This window comes from Canis lupus, chromosome X (assembly GCF_003254725.2).
Source record: "Canis lupus dingo isolate Sandy chromosome X, ASM325472v2, whole genome shotgun sequence".
NCBI classification, from domain to species: Eukaryota; Metazoa; Chordata; class Mammalia; order Carnivora; family Canidae; genus Canis; species Canis lupus.
The window spans coordinates 50,563,508-50,581,344 of NC_064281.1; the positions used below are offsets into that span (position 1 = coordinate 50,563,508).

General features: G+C 41.0%; 1 protein-coding gene across 1 annotated transcript; it reads left to right on the forward strand.

The window, feature by feature from the left end:
* The first annotated feature begins 13,548 nt into the window (after positions 1 to 13,548).
* On the forward strand, positions 13,549 to 13,893 carry LOC112671926 (60S acidic ribosomal protein P1-like). The gene is made up of 2 exons (XM_025466276.1): positions 13,549 to 13,619; positions 13,695 to 13,893. The coding sequence occupies exons 1-2, from the start codon at positions 13,549 to 13,551 to the stop codon at positions 13,891 to 13,893; spliced, it is 270 nt and encodes an 89-aa protein (XP_025322061.1).
* The last annotated feature ends 3,944 nt before the right edge of the window (positions 13,894 to 17,837 follow it).

Below are 17,837 nucleotides of genomic sequence, written 5' to 3' on the forward strand. Positions count from 1 at the left end.
GCTTGAAGCCTGGAGTTTCAAGATCAGTGGGTTTGGCTGGAATAGAGCCTGGAGGGCACTGTGCTGCTCCTAGAAAGAAGGCAGGCAAAAAAGCTGGGACAGACAGCTTGGAAACAGCAATCTGCAGAGTGCCTGGGGCACACAGTGTGGAGATTACTCACTCTTCTCCGAGCACCTCACTGAGAGGCAGTGTTCATTGAGACACCTCCCTGGAAACAAAGAGTTTCTGGTGCCATTACCATTCCCCTCTTACCCTTCAACATAAACAGAACAACTTTTGGGAAGGAGAACAGCATTGGCACTGGCTGCCTATGCTTATACAAAACCCCATGTTCCAGTGTTCTGTGGGACTGCCCTTCTCACTCAAGCTTGCCTCAGTCCCATCACAGAAAGTGCTTTCCCTAGAAGACCTCACCACACCCCAGACACATCTCTGGGCCAGAGACTTCTGCATGGCCTCAGTTCTGGTGGAGTTTGTGTCAGGTCTCATTTCACAAGCAGACCAGAGCACACCTAAGTAAAACTTACCACATTCAGGCCTGGGACCAATCACTGCCCATAGCAGCCAAGGACAGCCCCTGCAGACAACTGGCCTGAAGGTTAGAGCAGCAGAAACACAATAGCAGAGCACATGCAGCACACACCAGAGACACTCCCTGAAGCGCCAGACCCTGGGCACTACATGATATCTTCTTCATAAGACCACTACTTTTAGGAGCAGGAGACATAACCAGATTTTCTAACACAGAGTAGAAGGATGAGACTTAGACAAAATGTAAATATGGAGGAATTTATCCCAAATGAAAGAACAAGATAAGGTCCAGGCCAGAGATCTAAGTGAAACAGATATAACTAGCATGCCTGATGGAGAATGTAAAGCAATAATCATAAAGTTACTCACTAGACTTGAGAAAAGAATAGAAGACATCAGTGTGACCCTCACCACAGAGATAAGAAAATTTAAAAAGAAATTAATCACAAATGAAGAGTTCAATAAACACAATTAAAAACACGCTTGATGATTGCATTGTAACAGCAGGCTGGATGAAGCAGAAGAATGAATTACTGGCCTAGTAATGCCAAAGTAATGGGAAATAATGAAGCTAAATAAAAGAGAGAAAGAAGGGGTGCCTGGGTGGCTCAGTGGTTGAGCATCTGTCTTCAGCTCAGGTCGTGATCCTGAGGTCCTGGGATCAAGTCCTAGGTCAGGCTTTCTACAGGGAGCCTGCTTCTCCCTCTGCCTGTGTCTCTGCCTCTCTCTATATATCTCTCATGAATAAATAAATAAAATCTTTAAAAGAGAGAGAGAATTATGCACAAGAGAATAGGCTTAAGGAACTCACTGTTCATCAAACATAATAATATTTGTATTACAAGAGTCTCAAGAAGAACAGAGAGAAAAGGGGGCAGAATAGTGAAAGGGAATAAAAGGGAAAGGAGAGAAAATGACTGGGAAGTATCAGTGAGGGTGACAGAACATGAGAGACACCTAACTCTGGGAAGCAAACAAGGGGTGGTGGAAAGGGAAGTGGGGGGGTTGGGGTGACTGGGTGACGGGCACTGAGGAGGGTACTTGATGGGATGAGCACTGGCTGTTATGCCATATGTTGGCAAATTGAACTCCAATAAAAAAATATATATTATATATAATATATATATAATAAAATAAAATCTAAACAAACAAACAAAGGGGGAAAAAGAGGGGGGGAAACTCAAGAAGAACACTTTTATCTTTGGAGAACAAAATGATGGTTATCAGAGGAGAGGTGGGGGGAAGGGTTAAATAGTTGATGGGACTAAGGTGGACACTTGTCATGAGCAATTCATGATGTGTAGAAGTGTTAAATCACTAAATTGCATACCTGGAACTAATATTACTCTGTATGTTAACTAACTGGAATTCAAATAAAAACTTAAAAAATAAACTTAAAACTTTTTCATCACTATAAAAGTAAATCCTATGTACCTGATCAGTCTCTTCCCACTATTATTACAAAGATGAAGATGATATTGTTCCCACCTTCAAAATGTTTATTTTCTTTTGGAATAATGTCAATCCAGATTCCTGAGTGGAGGAGGCATGAAGCAGACCCAATACTGGGTATAGAAGTTGGCCAGGGAAGACTTCTCAGTAAAGGTGATCTTTAAACTAAATTCTTCAGTTAGCTTAGCTAAGCAAAGGAAGGGGTGACAAGGATGCATTTCAGACAGAGAGTGAATATAGATTATGGGGACAGGATTTTAATATGGCTGTAGGTCAAGGATATAAAGGTGGAGAGAAGCCAGAGTCTAGGGAGAACATGGAAGGGTTGAAGCAAGGACCTATGTACTACAAAAAATTTAAAATTAACCTGATAAGCACCAAGGAGCCATATAATCCCTAAAAGCAACATTTGGACAGGTGGGAGACTTTCATGGTGCCCACCTCTCAGAGGTTCCTGTCCAGACTCCTTCCAGCTACTTCCTGGGTCCCTAATGGCCTGGCCACGCTCCCTTTTCAAGGGTTTCTGTTATAAAGAGCTCTTTACATATTAGACATATTTATGATTCCTCTCTAACACATCACCAAACAAAGCCCAAATAAGGCCATAAAAAATTAATCACATCTCAGTTCTTATTATGACAATAAAGTCAGATTTCCATTTCTTAACTCTGCTCTAGTTTCTCCTGTTTTTTCTCTCGGCTTCTCTCGGGCTTTCTTGCTCTCTCCTCTTGTTCCTGCCCTAATAAAATTCAGAGAGCCTCGCTTATCTCATCTGTACTAGGCACTGTGTTCACCTTAATGGTCTGACATTTCCTAAAGCTACTTGTAATAATCGGAAATATTCTTACACTCACAGTTTCTAGTTGCTTATTCGTCTGCAAATCTCACCAGAATGCTAGCACAATGGGTAATAGTTCCATTTTATTAAAAATGAGGCCAAGTTTCAGAAAGTTTAAGTCTGTACCAAAGGTTACACTGTATTTCAGGAGTAGAGTTAGGCTTTAAACCTACATGGTTCAATGCCTTACCACCAAACCAGATATCTTTTCTTCACATTTTTGCCCAAATCTCTTTGCTTTCTCCCCAGCTGGTTCTCACAATTCCCAAAAGAGGTCTTTGCTAAAAAGTTTCTACTTGTTCAGGGACCCTGGCAAAGATGACTGAGAAGGGACAGTTAAAAGAGGCATATAAACAGGCCCAGAAGGGGAGCATGTGTTTTCTATCACCTTACCCTAATATCCAGAACTATGGTGGCAGGTCAGGTGAAGACCTTTAAAGGCCCTAAATGATGAGTAGATTCTACTTCTTTATAATTAAAAAAACAAAACAACAAAACAATAATAAACCATTGAAATCAATGTAAAGAAGTTTATTAATATTCTGATATTACTTATTTGAAGTCTTTTTAAATATCAAATAGGAAAATGTTCTCACTTAGGGGGCCATTTTTTAAAGATTTTATTTATTTCATGATAGGCACAGGGAGAGAAACAGAGGCAGAGACACAGGCAGAGGGAGAAGCAGGCTCCATGCAGGGAGCCTAATGTGGGACTCGATCCCGGGACTCCAGGATCATGTCCTGGGCCAAAGGCAGGTGCTAAACCGCTGAGCCACCCAGGAATCTCCCCGGGGCCATTTTTTGTATAATTACTGTGAGGGTGACTATTGGCCTATCTGCAGTACATGGTGGGTATGAATGCCTAATGACAGAACCATGCAAATATGAAGGCTGCTTGGGCTCACTGGCATGCTTATCTTCGTGTTTCAGTTGGTCATACCTCTAGGAGATCTTGCCTGCTCCCACCCCTGAGGAATTAGGTTCCATAGGGACTACCTCTAGGCTTCAATTCAGGCCTCTAGCCACAGGCTATTGGATGATGCAAAGGTTCAGAACAGAACAAAGAACTGAGCCTCTTTCTCTTTTCTTTTTTTTTTTAAAGATTTTATTTATTTATTCATGACAGAGAGATAGAGAGAGAGACAGAGACAGAGACAGAGGGAGAAGCAGGCTCCGAGCAGGGACCCCAACGTGGGACTCAATCCCAGGTCTCCAGGATCACACCCAAGGCTGAAGGTGACGCTAAACTGCTGGGCCACCGGGGCTGCCCCTCTTTCTCTTTTCTCTGGCTCTCATTCTCCCTTTTTCTCTGCCTGTCTCTGACTCTATGTATCTGTTTTGCACTTTCTTTTTCTTTTTTCTTGCCCTCTCTATTTATTTCTATATCTGAGTCTTTCTCCTTCTTTGCCTCAGTCCATTTTTCCTTTTTCTTATCCTTCTGTTTCTATTCTTATGTTCTTTCCTTCTCTATTTTTCTCATATCTCAGTGTCTCTTCCTTTAATTCTTGACCTTTGTGGGCATGTGTCTTGGTCCCAACTTTTCCCTGTCTTATTTTCTTTATCATCCCAGAACCCACAGGGACTTTTAGAGAGGATTGACTGCTATATTTTGGGCTATCTCCTTTCTAGGAGAGTTAGGGATGGGGACTTAGGGCTAAATTTGAACTTTTCAGGCTTGGGTGGGGCCTCCAAGCAGACAACTAAGGAAGGAGCGAAAACTGGCTTATTTAGTAAGAGGATGGAGCCTGTGGTGGGAACTTGGCAAAGACTGTGAGTTCCAACGTTCAGTCACTGTCCTGGCCCTGCCTTCTCTGACTGAGGCCTTGAGGCTATTTTTAGATGCTTTCAAAATATACCAGAAAGCTCCTACCCCTCCCTCCATTCAGTCTGGGATGCCAGAAGATTCACAGGTGATAAAAGAACTGAGACCTGATTTCTATTCTTCCCTAGCTACTACCAGCCCTGAGAAAATAGTAGTAACACTGCCCCCAGAGTGGGTCTTGAATGGAGAGGGGAGGAGTAGTAATAGATTATGAGCCAGCCAGAGAGTAGGAAGGAGGTTAATAAAGTGCTTCAAATCCCAAGACCACAGTGTCTCAGCTGAGAGGGATCCTAGAGGTCAGTTGGTCTTTTTCCCCTCATTATGTATATATAGAGAAGGCTGAAAAGGGTGCTATTAATGTCTTTTAAAAGGAAGGGAGAAAAAAGAATTTCTCAGACCCACCCCCCTCACCTTTACTCTAGTTTACTATTTCTGGCATGGATTGTTGTAATAGCTTGGCTTTTCTGCTTCCAGACTCTCCCTGGGCAATCTAGTGTCCATACTAGCCAGAGAAACCTATTATATTTTGAGGGTGGAGGTTGGAGTGAAGGGCCAACTCCGTGTCACTTCTGCTTAAAGACTTCTCTAAGCTCTACAGTATTTTGATACAATCTAAAACCCCTTAGCCTGACACACAAGCCTAAGCATGTTTATGATTTAGCCTCCACTTACTTTTCCAAATTCTTTCCTTATTTCTTCCCTTGCTTTATTATTTAGCACTTATCACCATCTAATTTACTACATATTAGACTGATTTGTCCTTCTCCGATTGACTTATTTCACTCAGCATAATACCCTCCAGTTCCATCCCATTAGAATGTAAGGTCCATAGGGCAGTGATTTTTCTACACAGCTGTACCCTATACTAATACAGCACCTATCACATCATAGGTTTTTGATAAAATATTCACTGAATAAAGTTCAACAGATGATAGCCATAAATTCACCTATGTAGTTGAGACTGTAAATACACTCAGTGCTGACCAGCTGATTTGTTTGTTTGTTTCTTTGGTACAAAACTGCTTCAATTACTACAGATTTTTATGGTTGATGTATGGTCCCATACTTCTGACTTGTGTACTTGCTGTTCCTTCTGCCTGGCATTAGTTTCCCCCTCCCGGTTCTATGTGGGAAACTGCCTCTTATTCTTCAAGTCTCATGTCAAGCTCCACCTTTTTGTAAAATTTTTCTGCTTCTGCAGTGCTGGATTAGATGTCCCTCCTCCATTCTCTCATAGTCTCTCTGTCATTGTATTTATCACTCTGTGACTTGGTCATCTATTTGTACACCTTCTTCCGTTAGTAAATTGTAAACACTTTGAGGGATCAGGACTTGATGTTGGTATCCGTAGTGCCCAGCACAGTGCCTGGAATTCAGTAGGAGCAGCTGTAATCAGACAGAGCTGAATTTAAATCCAACTGTGGAAGGAGCCTCGGTGTCCATCGAAAGATGAATGGATGAAGAAGATGTGGTTTATGTATACAATGGAATATTACTCAGCCATTAGAAATGACAAATACCCACCATTTGCTTCAACATGGATGGAACTGGAGAGTATTATGCTGAGTGAAATGAGTCAATCGGAGAAGGACAAACATTATATGTTCTCATTCATTTGGGGAATACAAATAATAGTGAAAGGGAATAGAAGGGAAGGGAGAAGAAATGGGTAGGAAATATCAGAAAGGGAGACAACATAAAGACTCCTAACTCTGGGAAACGAACTAGGGGTGGTGGAAGGGGAGGAGGGCGGGGGGTGGGGGTGACTGGGTGGCAGGCACTGGGTGTTATTCTGTATGTTGGCAAATTGAACTCCAATAAAAAATAAATTTACTATTAAAAAAAGAAAGATGAAAGGATAAAGAAGATGTGGTCTATGTATACAATGGAATATTACTCAGCCATTAGAAATGACAAATACCCACCATTTGCTTCAACGTGGATGGAACTGGAGGGTATTATGCTGAGTGAAATAAGCCAATTGGAGAAGGACAAACATTATATGTTCTCATTCATTTGGGGAATATGAATAATACTGAAAGGGAATAGAGGGGAAGGGAGAAGAAATATCAGAAAGGGAGATGGAACATGGAAGACTCCTAACTCTGGGAAACGAACTAGGGGTGGTGGAAGGGGAGGAGGGTGGGGGGTGGGGGTGACTGGGTGGCAGGCACTGAGGGGGGCACTTGACGAGATGTATGTTGGTAAATTGAACACCAATAAAAATACATTTATTATTAAAAAAATAAATCCAACTGTGCTAATTTATAGCTGTGTGATCTTGTACAACCTACTTAACCCTGCTGAGTCTCAGTTTCTTTTTTTTTAAGTTTTTATTTGTTTATTCATGAGACACACACACACACACACACACACACACACACAGAGGCAGAAACACAGGCAGAGGGAGAAGCAGGCTCCATGCAGGGAGCCCGATGTGGGACTGGATCCCGGGTCTCCAGGATCATGCCCTGGGCTGAAGGCGGCGCTAAACCGCTGAGCCACCTGGGCTGCCCTGAGTCCCAGTTTCATATCCTGTAACACAGGCATCATGATACTTACCACATGGGGTTATGGTAAGGATTAAATGAAATAAATACATGCATAAAGTGCTGTAATAAATATGTAGACCTCTCATTATCTCACTTGCTCATTATGAGGAAGTAGGACAAGTATTATGAGCTCCATTTTTCAGAGACCCTGAGAAGTGAAGGTGAATTTTCAGGTTGCAGAATAAATAAGTGGCAGAGCCACGACCCCATTATGAGTATTCCAAATTGGAAGCTTGCTTTCTTTCTGGGAAGTAAGAAGGCTATGGACTCCAGGGCTCAGGTTGTGATTCCATGGTCCTAGGATTGAGTCCCACATCAGGGTCCCCATGGGGAGCTTGCTTCTCCCTTTGCCTGGGTCTCTGCCTCTCTCTATGTCTCTCATGAATTAAAATAAAATCTTTTTTAAAAAGGAAGATATTCCTATGGGTAACAGTTACATCCCAGAATTCCCTAACAAATAGCATACCTGGGAGCCTGAGAACATATAAGCAGCTATTAACATATTCTCAGTTTATGAGCTTTCATCTGGCAGTCATCCAGCAGAAAGCAGAGGAGAGTGGATACCAGGTAGTGAGTTATTATGGAGGGCAGAGGTTGGAGAAGGAAAGAGTTAGTATCTAGAATGAGCGCCTAATGTATCAAAAGTAAATACAGATTGATATTTTTGTAACTTTGGCAGGATAAGACAGAAATAACAAAATGAATACTGATAAAGGTTGATGATATAAAAATTCAAAAATATATTTTATGCTGCAAAAATTGAAATCAGAAGACAAAGGACAAACTAGGGACAAATTTAAAAGATATTCAACATAAAAGGGACTGCCATCCTTAAAACAGAGAAATTTTATAAATCAATAATTAAAAGATAATACCTCAGGAAAAATTGAACAATGGAAATAAAAAGATTTATAAAAGAAGAAATATAAATGATTATATGAAAAGATGCTTAACCTCATTAGTAACTAATAAATGAAAATAAAGATTAAGAGGATTTTTTTGGTGTAGCATATTGGCAAAGATTATGATGACTGATACCAAGTGTTGATGGGTATGCAGGATAAAAGAACTTGCATGCACTGATCATAGAAATGGAAGTTAGACAATTTCTCTGAGGATTGTTTGGTGATACGTATCAAAATTTAAAATTTGCTTACCCTTTGACCAACTGAGGAATAAATGTGGACCAGTGTGTAGAGATATATACATAAGATGTATGATGTGTATTCATATATGTATGAATACATCACATTTTTTTCAGATTCTAAAGAATTTAGCTTAATTAATTTATTTTTTGTATACTTTTTATTGGAGTTCGATTTACCAACATATAGTATAACACCCAGTGCTCATCCTGTCATGTGCCCACATCAATGCCCGTCACCCAATCACCCCATTCCTCTGCCCACCTCCTCTTCCATTACCTATCATTCGTTTCCCAGAGTAGGGAGTCTCTCATGTTCTGTCACCCTTTTTGATTTTTCCCACTCATTTTATTTCCTTTCTCCTATGATCGCTTTCACTATTTTTTATATTCTCCATATAAATGAAACCATATAATGTTTGTCCTTCTCCAATCGACTTACTTCACTCAGCATAATACCCTGCAGTTCCATCCACATCGAGGCAAATGGTGGGTATTCGTTGTTTCAAATGGCTGAGCAACATTCCATTGTATATATAGACCACATCTTCTTTATCCATATCTTTTGAAGGATGCCGAAGCTCCATTCACAGTCTGGCTATTGTGGACACTGCTGTTATAAACATTGGGGAGCAGGTGTCTCAGTTTTCACTGCATCAAAATCCTTGGAGTAAATACCCAGTACTGCCATTGCTGGATCATAGCATAGCTCTATTTTTCACTCTGAGGAATCTCCACAGTTTCCAGAGTGGTTGTACCAGTTCACATTCTCACCACCACCAACAAGAGGGATCCCCTCCCTCTAAATCCTCTCCAACATCTATTGTTTCCTGTCTTGTTAATTTTCACCATTCTCAATGGTGTGACGGGTATCTCATTGTGATTTTGATTTGTATTTCCCTGATGGCAAGCGATGTGGAGCATTTTCTCATGTGTTTGTTGACCAGGTCTATGTCTTCCTCTGTGAAATTTCTGTTCATGTCTTTAGCCCATTTCATGATTGGATTGTTTGCTTCTTTGCTGTTGAATTTAATAGGTTCTTTATACATCTTGGATACTAGCCCTTTACCTGATAGGTCATTTGCAAATATCTTCTCCCATTGTAGGTTGTCTTTTAGTTTTGTTGACTGTTTCTTTTGCTGTGCAGAAGCTTTTTATCTTGATTAAGTCCCGACAGTTCATCTTGGCTTTTTTCCTTTGCCTTCATAGATGTATCTTGCAAGAAGTTGCTGTGGCCAACTTAAAAACGCGTGTTGCCTGTGTTCTCCTCTAGGATTTTGATGGATTCTTGTCTCACATTTAGATCTCTCATCCATTTTGAGTTTATCTTCGTGTATGGTGTAAGAGAATGGTCTAGTTTCATTATTCTGCATGTTTTTCCAGCACCATTTATTGAAGAGACTGTCCTTTCTCCAGTGGATAGTTTTTCCTGCTTTGTCGAATATTAGTTGACCATAGAGTTGAGGGCCCATTTCTGGATTCTCTATTCTGTTCCATTGATCTAGGTGTCTGTTTTTGTGCCAGTACCATACTGTCTTGATGATCACAACTCTGTAATACAACTTGAAATCTAGCACTGTGATGCTCCCGGCTCTGATTTTCTTTTTCAATATTCCCCTGGCTATTCAGGGTCTTTTCTGATTCCACACAAATCTTAAGATGATTTGTTCCAACTCTCTGAAGAAAGTCCATGGTATTTTGATAGGCCTTGCATTAAATGTGTAAATTACCCTGGATAATATTGACATTTTCACAATATTAATTCTTCCAATCCATGAGCATGGAATATTTTCCCATCTCATTGTGTCTTCCTCAATTTCTTTCAGAAGTGTTCTGTAGTTTTTAGTGTATAGATCCTTTACTTCTTTGGTTAGGTTTATTCCTAGGTATCTTACGCATTTGGGTGCAATTGTAAAAGGCATTAATTCCTTAATTTCTCTTTCTTCAGTCTGATTGTTAGTGTATAGAAATGCAACTGATTTCTGGGCATTGATTTTGTATCCTGCCACACTGCCAAATTGCTGTATGAGTTCTAGCAATCTTGGGGTGGAGGCTTTTGGGTTTTCTACGTAGAGTATCATGTCATTGGCGAAGAGGGAGAGTTTGACTTCTTCTTTGCCAATTTGAATGCCCTTTTTTGTTTTTGTTGAATTTAAGATTCTTATTTGTAGTGTGATCATGGCCAAGTGACCTCACTTTTTTGAGCCTCAGTTAACTTATATGTCAAATAAGGATTGTTACCTATTCCATCTAACTTAAATATTCATAGGAGTGAATGAGATAATGATTTGAAATTAGCTTTGTTTTCACTTGAGGGTGTTTAACATATTGGTTTCATAGATTTTTAGAACATAGGAATCTCTTCCTCAACCTCCCAGAGTGTGGGTTCCTCCAACATGTTTGCTCACACATCTCCAATTATGACTTCAGTACTTTTTTCAAGGGAGAGAGACAGAGGGAGAGGGAAAGAGAGAATCTTAAGCAGGCTCCATGCCCAATGCAGAGCCTGATGTGGAGCTTGACTCAGGGCTTGATCTCAGAATCTTGAGATCGTGATCTGAGCCAAAATCAAGAGTTGGATACTTAACCAACTCAGCCACCTAGGTGCCCCATGACTTCAGTACTTATTCAGTGACTCTCCAGTTTTAGACAGATATGATAAGAACCTTATTCCTTGCATCTCATTGTAGATTTCTCCCAGCTCTGTCCTTTAAAGCCATATAGAGCCCATTTCTTAAGGTGACCATTCTTAACAGTGACATTCTATGTGTTTGAATTTGGATGATCAAGTCCAAACACATAGGCAACATCCTTCTGAATCCTTCAAAATCAAACAATCTCAGATCCTCTAACTATTTCTCATGCATCCTGGGTTCCAGGCCCTCCCCAACTAGCTCACTCTCCTATGGATATACCTCAATGTGTGTGTCTCCTCTTAAAGTGGGGGAACTACAGAGGCATATAGTTTTTTAGATGAGGCATGAGTAGGGAAGAAGACAGGACTGTCTTTTCCTCCTGGAGCTTAGTCTTCTAGGTTTGAATTAACTCTCTTGGAAACCACAGCTCACTGCTAATGTTTATGAAGTTTATTATCAAGTAAAGCATCAGAGGTCTTTCTTTTCAATTATTTTATTTCATTTTATTTTATTTACAGTGTTATGTTAGTTTCAGGTATGTAATATAGTAATTCAACAATTCTATACATCACCACAGAAATCTTTTTAGCCATGGTACTGCTAAGTCACATTTCCCCCATTTTTCCTCATAACGTTGACTCTTTGGACTCCAGCACAAATATTACAGTTTGTTCTACTTTTATGTTTTACCATTATTTGGGCTTGTCACAAACTTTTTGGATCCTAACTCTATTGCTCAACCTATCCAAATTCTCTCTTAGATTCTTCTTTTTTTCTCTTTTGTTCTTTTCTTCCCTCTCTTCCTCTTCTTACTCCTATTCATGTTTCTTTTTTTCTTTTTCTTTTTACCATTTTATATAATTACAGTAGTAATTCAGGTTAATTGAAAAAAATAAATAATATAGAAATATATACACAAAGAAGAAAAAAATTTCTCTTTCATTTTTAATCCCAGTTCCCTTTCTGGAGATAACAACCGGTATCAGTTTACTGTGCATATTTCTCCTTTTCTGGGGACTTACATAGGTATAAACACATGGATTTTTAAATAAATATTTTATTTATTTATTCATTAGAGACACAGAGAGAGAGGCAGAGACACAGAGCGAGAAGCAGGCCCTATGCAGGGAGCCCAATGCAGGACTTGATCCCAGGACTCTGGGATCACGCAACACATGGATATTTTCATTCATAAATAGTATCATTCTATTCATATTGTTCTGTAACTTCATAGTCATAGTAGTTCTTTTCATGGTAGTTGATGGTTTTAAAAGGCTGAACAACATCCTGTTGAATGGATATAATATAATGTATATTGTATATAATTAGTCCCCTAAGGATGGGCATTTAGTTGTTTCCCTTAATTATATTAGTATTACAGTGAATGTTCTTATTAATTCCTCTTTGTGAACAGTAATGTGTTTCCCTAAGGTAGAGTGGTAGCAGAGCTGGCATATGTGCGCGCGCACACACACACACACACACACACACAAAAGGGGGAGAGATGAGAGAGAGAGAGAGAGGGAAAGAGAGAGAGAGAGTGAGAGTGTGTGTGTGTCGTAAGTGGAGGGAGGAATAATGAGATAGGATAGAACTAGGAGGTTCTGTTCTGTTAGTTTTGTCTTCTACTAGGAGAATTTAAGTCAGTGTAAGGGAAATTTGGGCCCTTGGAGCATCTGGACATAATACAACTTGATAGGCATGCAGGGATAGACATGAGAATAACAGATCCCTCTCTTCCCCTGAGCAATTTGTCCTCAGCTCCAAAGATATGCCTGGAAGTGTGTTGGGTTCTTTCTGCATGGAACACAAAATGTGATCCCTTTCCAGAAGCAACTGTAGCCCAGCCTGAAATGAGGAAAAGAAAAGAAAAAAAATACAACAGTTGACAAGACAAAGAAAAGATGTGGGAGGGAAGCCAGATAAGCACTGAAGACCTTGGTCACTACAGGAGGTGGGGAGAGGCAGAGAGTACAAGGAAGGCAGGAAAGATCAAAGGAGGGATTTGTGCAGAGACAAGAGTACACTGTACTGTGTTCATGTAGTGGAAGTAGCCTGGGTCCAGGGGAAGGGGTATGCTGGGGATCTGTGGGAGGAAGAAAAGTCTACAAAGGTTAAGTGTGTGCTGGGGAGAGGGGGTCACCTGACCCACTCTAAGCACAGGTGATGGCTGCATTTCTGAAGATCATCATGGAGCCCATGTGGAGGATGGCTATGTGGAGGATGGCCTGGATGGGGCAGCCAGGGGGCAGGGAGACCAGGAAGCCAGTGAGGGTTGTCCTAGGGCACTGACAGTGGAGATGAGGGGAAGAAGTTGTGAAAGCGGGGCTTGGTGACTGGATGGTAGGGGTCAGGAAGAAGGGAGTTAATGATGGTAATGGTGTGCACATAGAGGACGGTGCTGACAGCAAAACCACCAACAGACACAGTGCCAATAGGAAGGAGAGGCCTTTCCTGAGCTGCCACTATGGTGCTCGGTCTAGGAAGCTAAGGCTGCTTTGGGGTGAGGCCCTCAATTCATCTGGCCACTAACACCGCCTTTGGCAGTGCCTGCTCAGCACTTGCCCTCACCATGGCCTCCATCTATAAGCTCACCTGCATCTACTCAGCCCTCATCCTGCATGACAATGAAGTGATGGTCACAGAGGATAAGATCAATTCCCTCATTAAAGCAGCAGGTGTGAATGTTGAACTTTTCTGGCCGGGTTTGTTTGCAAAGGCCCTGGCCAACATGAACATTGGGAGCCTCATCTGCAATGTAGGAGCTGGTGGATTCACCACAGCAGCTGGCGCTGCACCAATGGGATATTCTGCTCCTTCAACCACTGCTGCCCCAGCTGAGGAGAAAAAAGGTGAAGCAAAGAAAGAAGAATCTGAGGAGTCTGATGATGATATGGGCTTTGGTCTTTTTAACTAAACTTCTATAAGCTGCCCAATAAAAAGCTGAACTCTTAAAAAAATATAGGAAGGAGGGCTCCTAGGGAGGCAGAGGGTGAATACCCCTTGTAGAGCCTCAGGTAGAACCAGGCACCTGGTCACTGCTGGAGGCATGAGTGGAGTGGACAAATAGTTTCTTTCTAGGTGTATTGAATTTGTGAAATGTGGGTCATTCATGGAAATTGCCATTTACTCATCAGGCTATCTGGCCACATATGGTCTCTGGTCACTGAGGGTAGAGCTGAGGGCTAGAGACTCTATTGGGAGACTGAGAGACTCTCTCTGCAAGGCTACTTTCATATTCCAAGAGGACACTGGCTCAAACTGAATTGATAATAGCTGGTTGGGGGAAGCTCTTGAAAAGTTTCCAGCCTTTTTAGAGGAAAAGCCAGAGGCAAGCTCTTCCCTTTCATTGTGGCCCATTAATATGATTAATAATAAACATTCCCAGGAACTTGATATTGGCAAGATGCTGTATCACCCCTGTTTATTATCTCCTCCCTACTATCTTAAGCTGTCTAGTGTGACTACTGAGGTGCAGTGGTGATATGAATCCTAAAATGCATCTCTCTCCTTGGGTTTTCTGATCACAGGTCAGGTTGTGGAAAGAATGTGGCCTTTTGACTCACAAAACCAGGGCCCCCAAATCCTTGTTTTTGTTGTCCAAGTCAACAAACTGTGTGACTTTTAGATAAGTCACTTCACTCCTCAAAGCTTCAAATTCCTCATTTCTACCTCTACAGTTTCTTGCTAGATATTGAAATGTCCTCCTCACTGCTTAGCACACAATAGGTGCCTCATTAATGTATCCTCTCCCCTTTCACCCAAACCTTAGCTTTTACTTCGAAGAAGTGGGTAGAAGACTGAGGATGCTTAAAAACAGTATTTCTCTACTGCTGAAACATAGTGTACTCACAGCCATATTGTACCAGGAGGACCTATTTTGAGGACACAGCAGTATATTCTTTTGCTTATTCTCTTGTTTGTGTAAAGGGTACAGCTAGCGTAGTGCTTGGTCTACTGACCCAGTGGAAGGAAGTAAGAGAAAGAGCCTGAGTGTGTGGCCTCAAGCTAATGTTTGCCCTCATTTCTGCCATATTTCTCTTTTATGAATAGGGGAGGGGTGCCAGGGTGGCTTAGTTGATTAGGCCTTGGTCTCTTGATCTCAGCTTAGATCTTGATCTCAGAGTGGTGAGTTCAAGCCCTACATTGGGCTCCATGCTGAGTGTGGAGCCTCCTGGAAAGAAGGGAGGAAGGAAGGAAGGAAGGAGGGAGGAAGGAAGGAAGGAAGAGAGAGAGAGAGAGAAAGAAAAGGAATGAATAGGGGAGAAAAGCAACTTTGGAGGCTTAGTTAATTGCTTACGTAAGCATCAGCCAAGACCAATTGTGCTGAGTGAAGCAGAAAAGATCTAATGTAGATGTAAAGAAGGACTTTCCAACAGTGATGAAAATGAAAAGCAGCCCTCAGAAAGTTCTAAGTGATGGGATCTTTCAACTGTTACCATCCAATAAATGGGAGTGTGGGGGGTGCTTCTTTATCCAATGTATCTCTGGAATTCAGGATTGCTCCCTATCCAATTCCTCTCTGGTATTGTCTCCCCTGCACTATCATGTCCTCTGAAGGAGAAATAGTATTTAGAATGCAGAAGCTTCTTTATTGCATTGAGTTTAGATATTGGGGGTGGGAGGTGATCAATAGTCCAATCTCATTTCTTTCTTGAGTTTGGCATAGGCTTTCACATAAATCAACATTATGCAGTTCCTGCTTTCAATTTCCTTGACTTTGATATCCAGACTTGCTGCTGCTTTATAATAGTCCCAGTCTCCCAGGAATCCTGAGCCTTTCCACCTGGACCTCATGTCTGGCCCAAAAGCCCAGATCTTATGCATCTGTTATCCTCTGATTCAAATGCCTCCACCTACCTTGGACTCTAGCTCTAGAATGATTCTGTACCACCCTCTGCTCATAACTGGATCTCACCTACCTTTACTGCTTAAAAAATACTTGCCTATTCCTCATTGAACCTTCTGAATTCAGATCTTCTGAAAATCCAAGTGTCTTTATACCTTTCACTTTCCTTACCCAAGGTAGCCAATATACATTAACTTTCATACACATGTCTTCTCTCTACAAACAGTGGCATAAACCTCATCATATCTAAACCTAAGTGTAGGGATTACTCTGGCCATAAGAAGATTGTGCTCTCATTTCACATATCATGGTAGGGAGTGGGGTGGGGGAAGATAAGAAGTTCTGGCCATATAGGTATAAAGTGTTTTACAAAGAAGTAAGAAACAAAGGTGTATTTCTCTGGCCATCTTGAAGAACAAGAGAGCACCTCAGCTGCCTCTACTTTTCTCTGGAGATGGAGGGATAACTAGGATGGCTCCCTCCCTAGCTAGATGGCTTTAAATGTAACCCTTTAAGCAATGTCCAGCTGCTTGACCATAATAACCATAATCAGCCTCTGTCTGGTGAAGTTGGAGAGGGGACTACTTCCCTTGTTCTAACTTTCAAAATTTCTTGCTTGTGTTATCACAACAGCTTAACTGAACTCAGTCTTCTCTATTATCCCTGAATCCATTATTTACACCTATTGCCCACTCATGGATAAGTTCTTTCCTCTTTCCAATGCTCAATTTGGGGACTGGACTACACAGTTTCTGATAGTCTATGTTTTTCTCCTATTTCCCACATTTATCCTCCCCAAAGGGCAAACCCTATCCTCTCTTGGCCCCTCTTCCCATCAGCTTCCTTAGCTTCCCCACCCTCTGATCTTTCTTTCCCCATTTGGACTCCTGTTCCCCCTTTCCCTTTTAATAGTATGTTCAGCTGCTTGACACTCCCTGACCAGCTCTCTCTTGTGTGTTACAGGGAGTGTTGACATGGGACATGGGGAATGACACACAGGGGGATTCCACTCTCCAGAATGAGTAATGAAAGTTGGAGTTTCCAATCAACTTCCCCTCCCTCTTTAGGCACTTAGTCTAATCTGAGGCCCTTGTGGGTTTTAGGAGAAAATAAATGAGGAAATCCATAAGTTCCTTGAACTTCAGGGAGAAAAAGGACATGGTAATGTCAAGGAATGTGATTGGCTGCTCTTGCTATCCTTCCTGCTGAGCTTCCTGGGGAGTGCTGCTCTTCCTTGGAGGATCAACTGCTCAGCTTAAGAAAATAGTTTGGGCAGGGAGGTTTTTTTTCAGTAGTATAATACATCTAAAGTAATTTTATTTTTTAAATTTTATTTTAAATTCCAGTATATTTAACATAGAGTGTTATAGTACTTTCAGGTGTACAATATAGTTATTCAACAATTCCATACATCACTCTGTACTCATCACAACAAGTGTACACCTTAATTCCTATCACCTATTTCACCCATCCTCCCAACTCTATCTCCCCTCTGATAATCATCAGTTTCTCTATAGCTAAGAGTCTGTTTTTTGGTTTGCCTCTTTCTCTTTTTACTTTGCTTGTTTTGCTTGTTTTTTTATATTCCACATATGAGTGAAATCATATGGTATTTATCTTTCTCGACTCACTTATTTCACTCAGCATTACACTCTCTAGCTCTATTCATGTCACTGCAAATGGCAAGATTTCATTCTTTTTATGGCTAATATTCCATTGTGTATATACTATATCTTCTTTAACCATTCATCTGTAGATGGACACTGAGCTGCTTCAGTTATGTGTAAATAATGTTGCTATAAACATGTATAGTTTGTGCATGTATCCTTTTGAATTAGTGTTTTTGTATTTTTTCGGTAAATACACAGGATGATTACTGAATCATAAGGTAGTTCTATTTTGAACTTTTTGAGGAACCTCCATATGTTTTCAGGAATGGCTGTACATTTGCATTCCTACCAACAGTTGCAAGAAGTTTCTTTTTTCTCCATAACCTCTCCAAAACCTGTTGT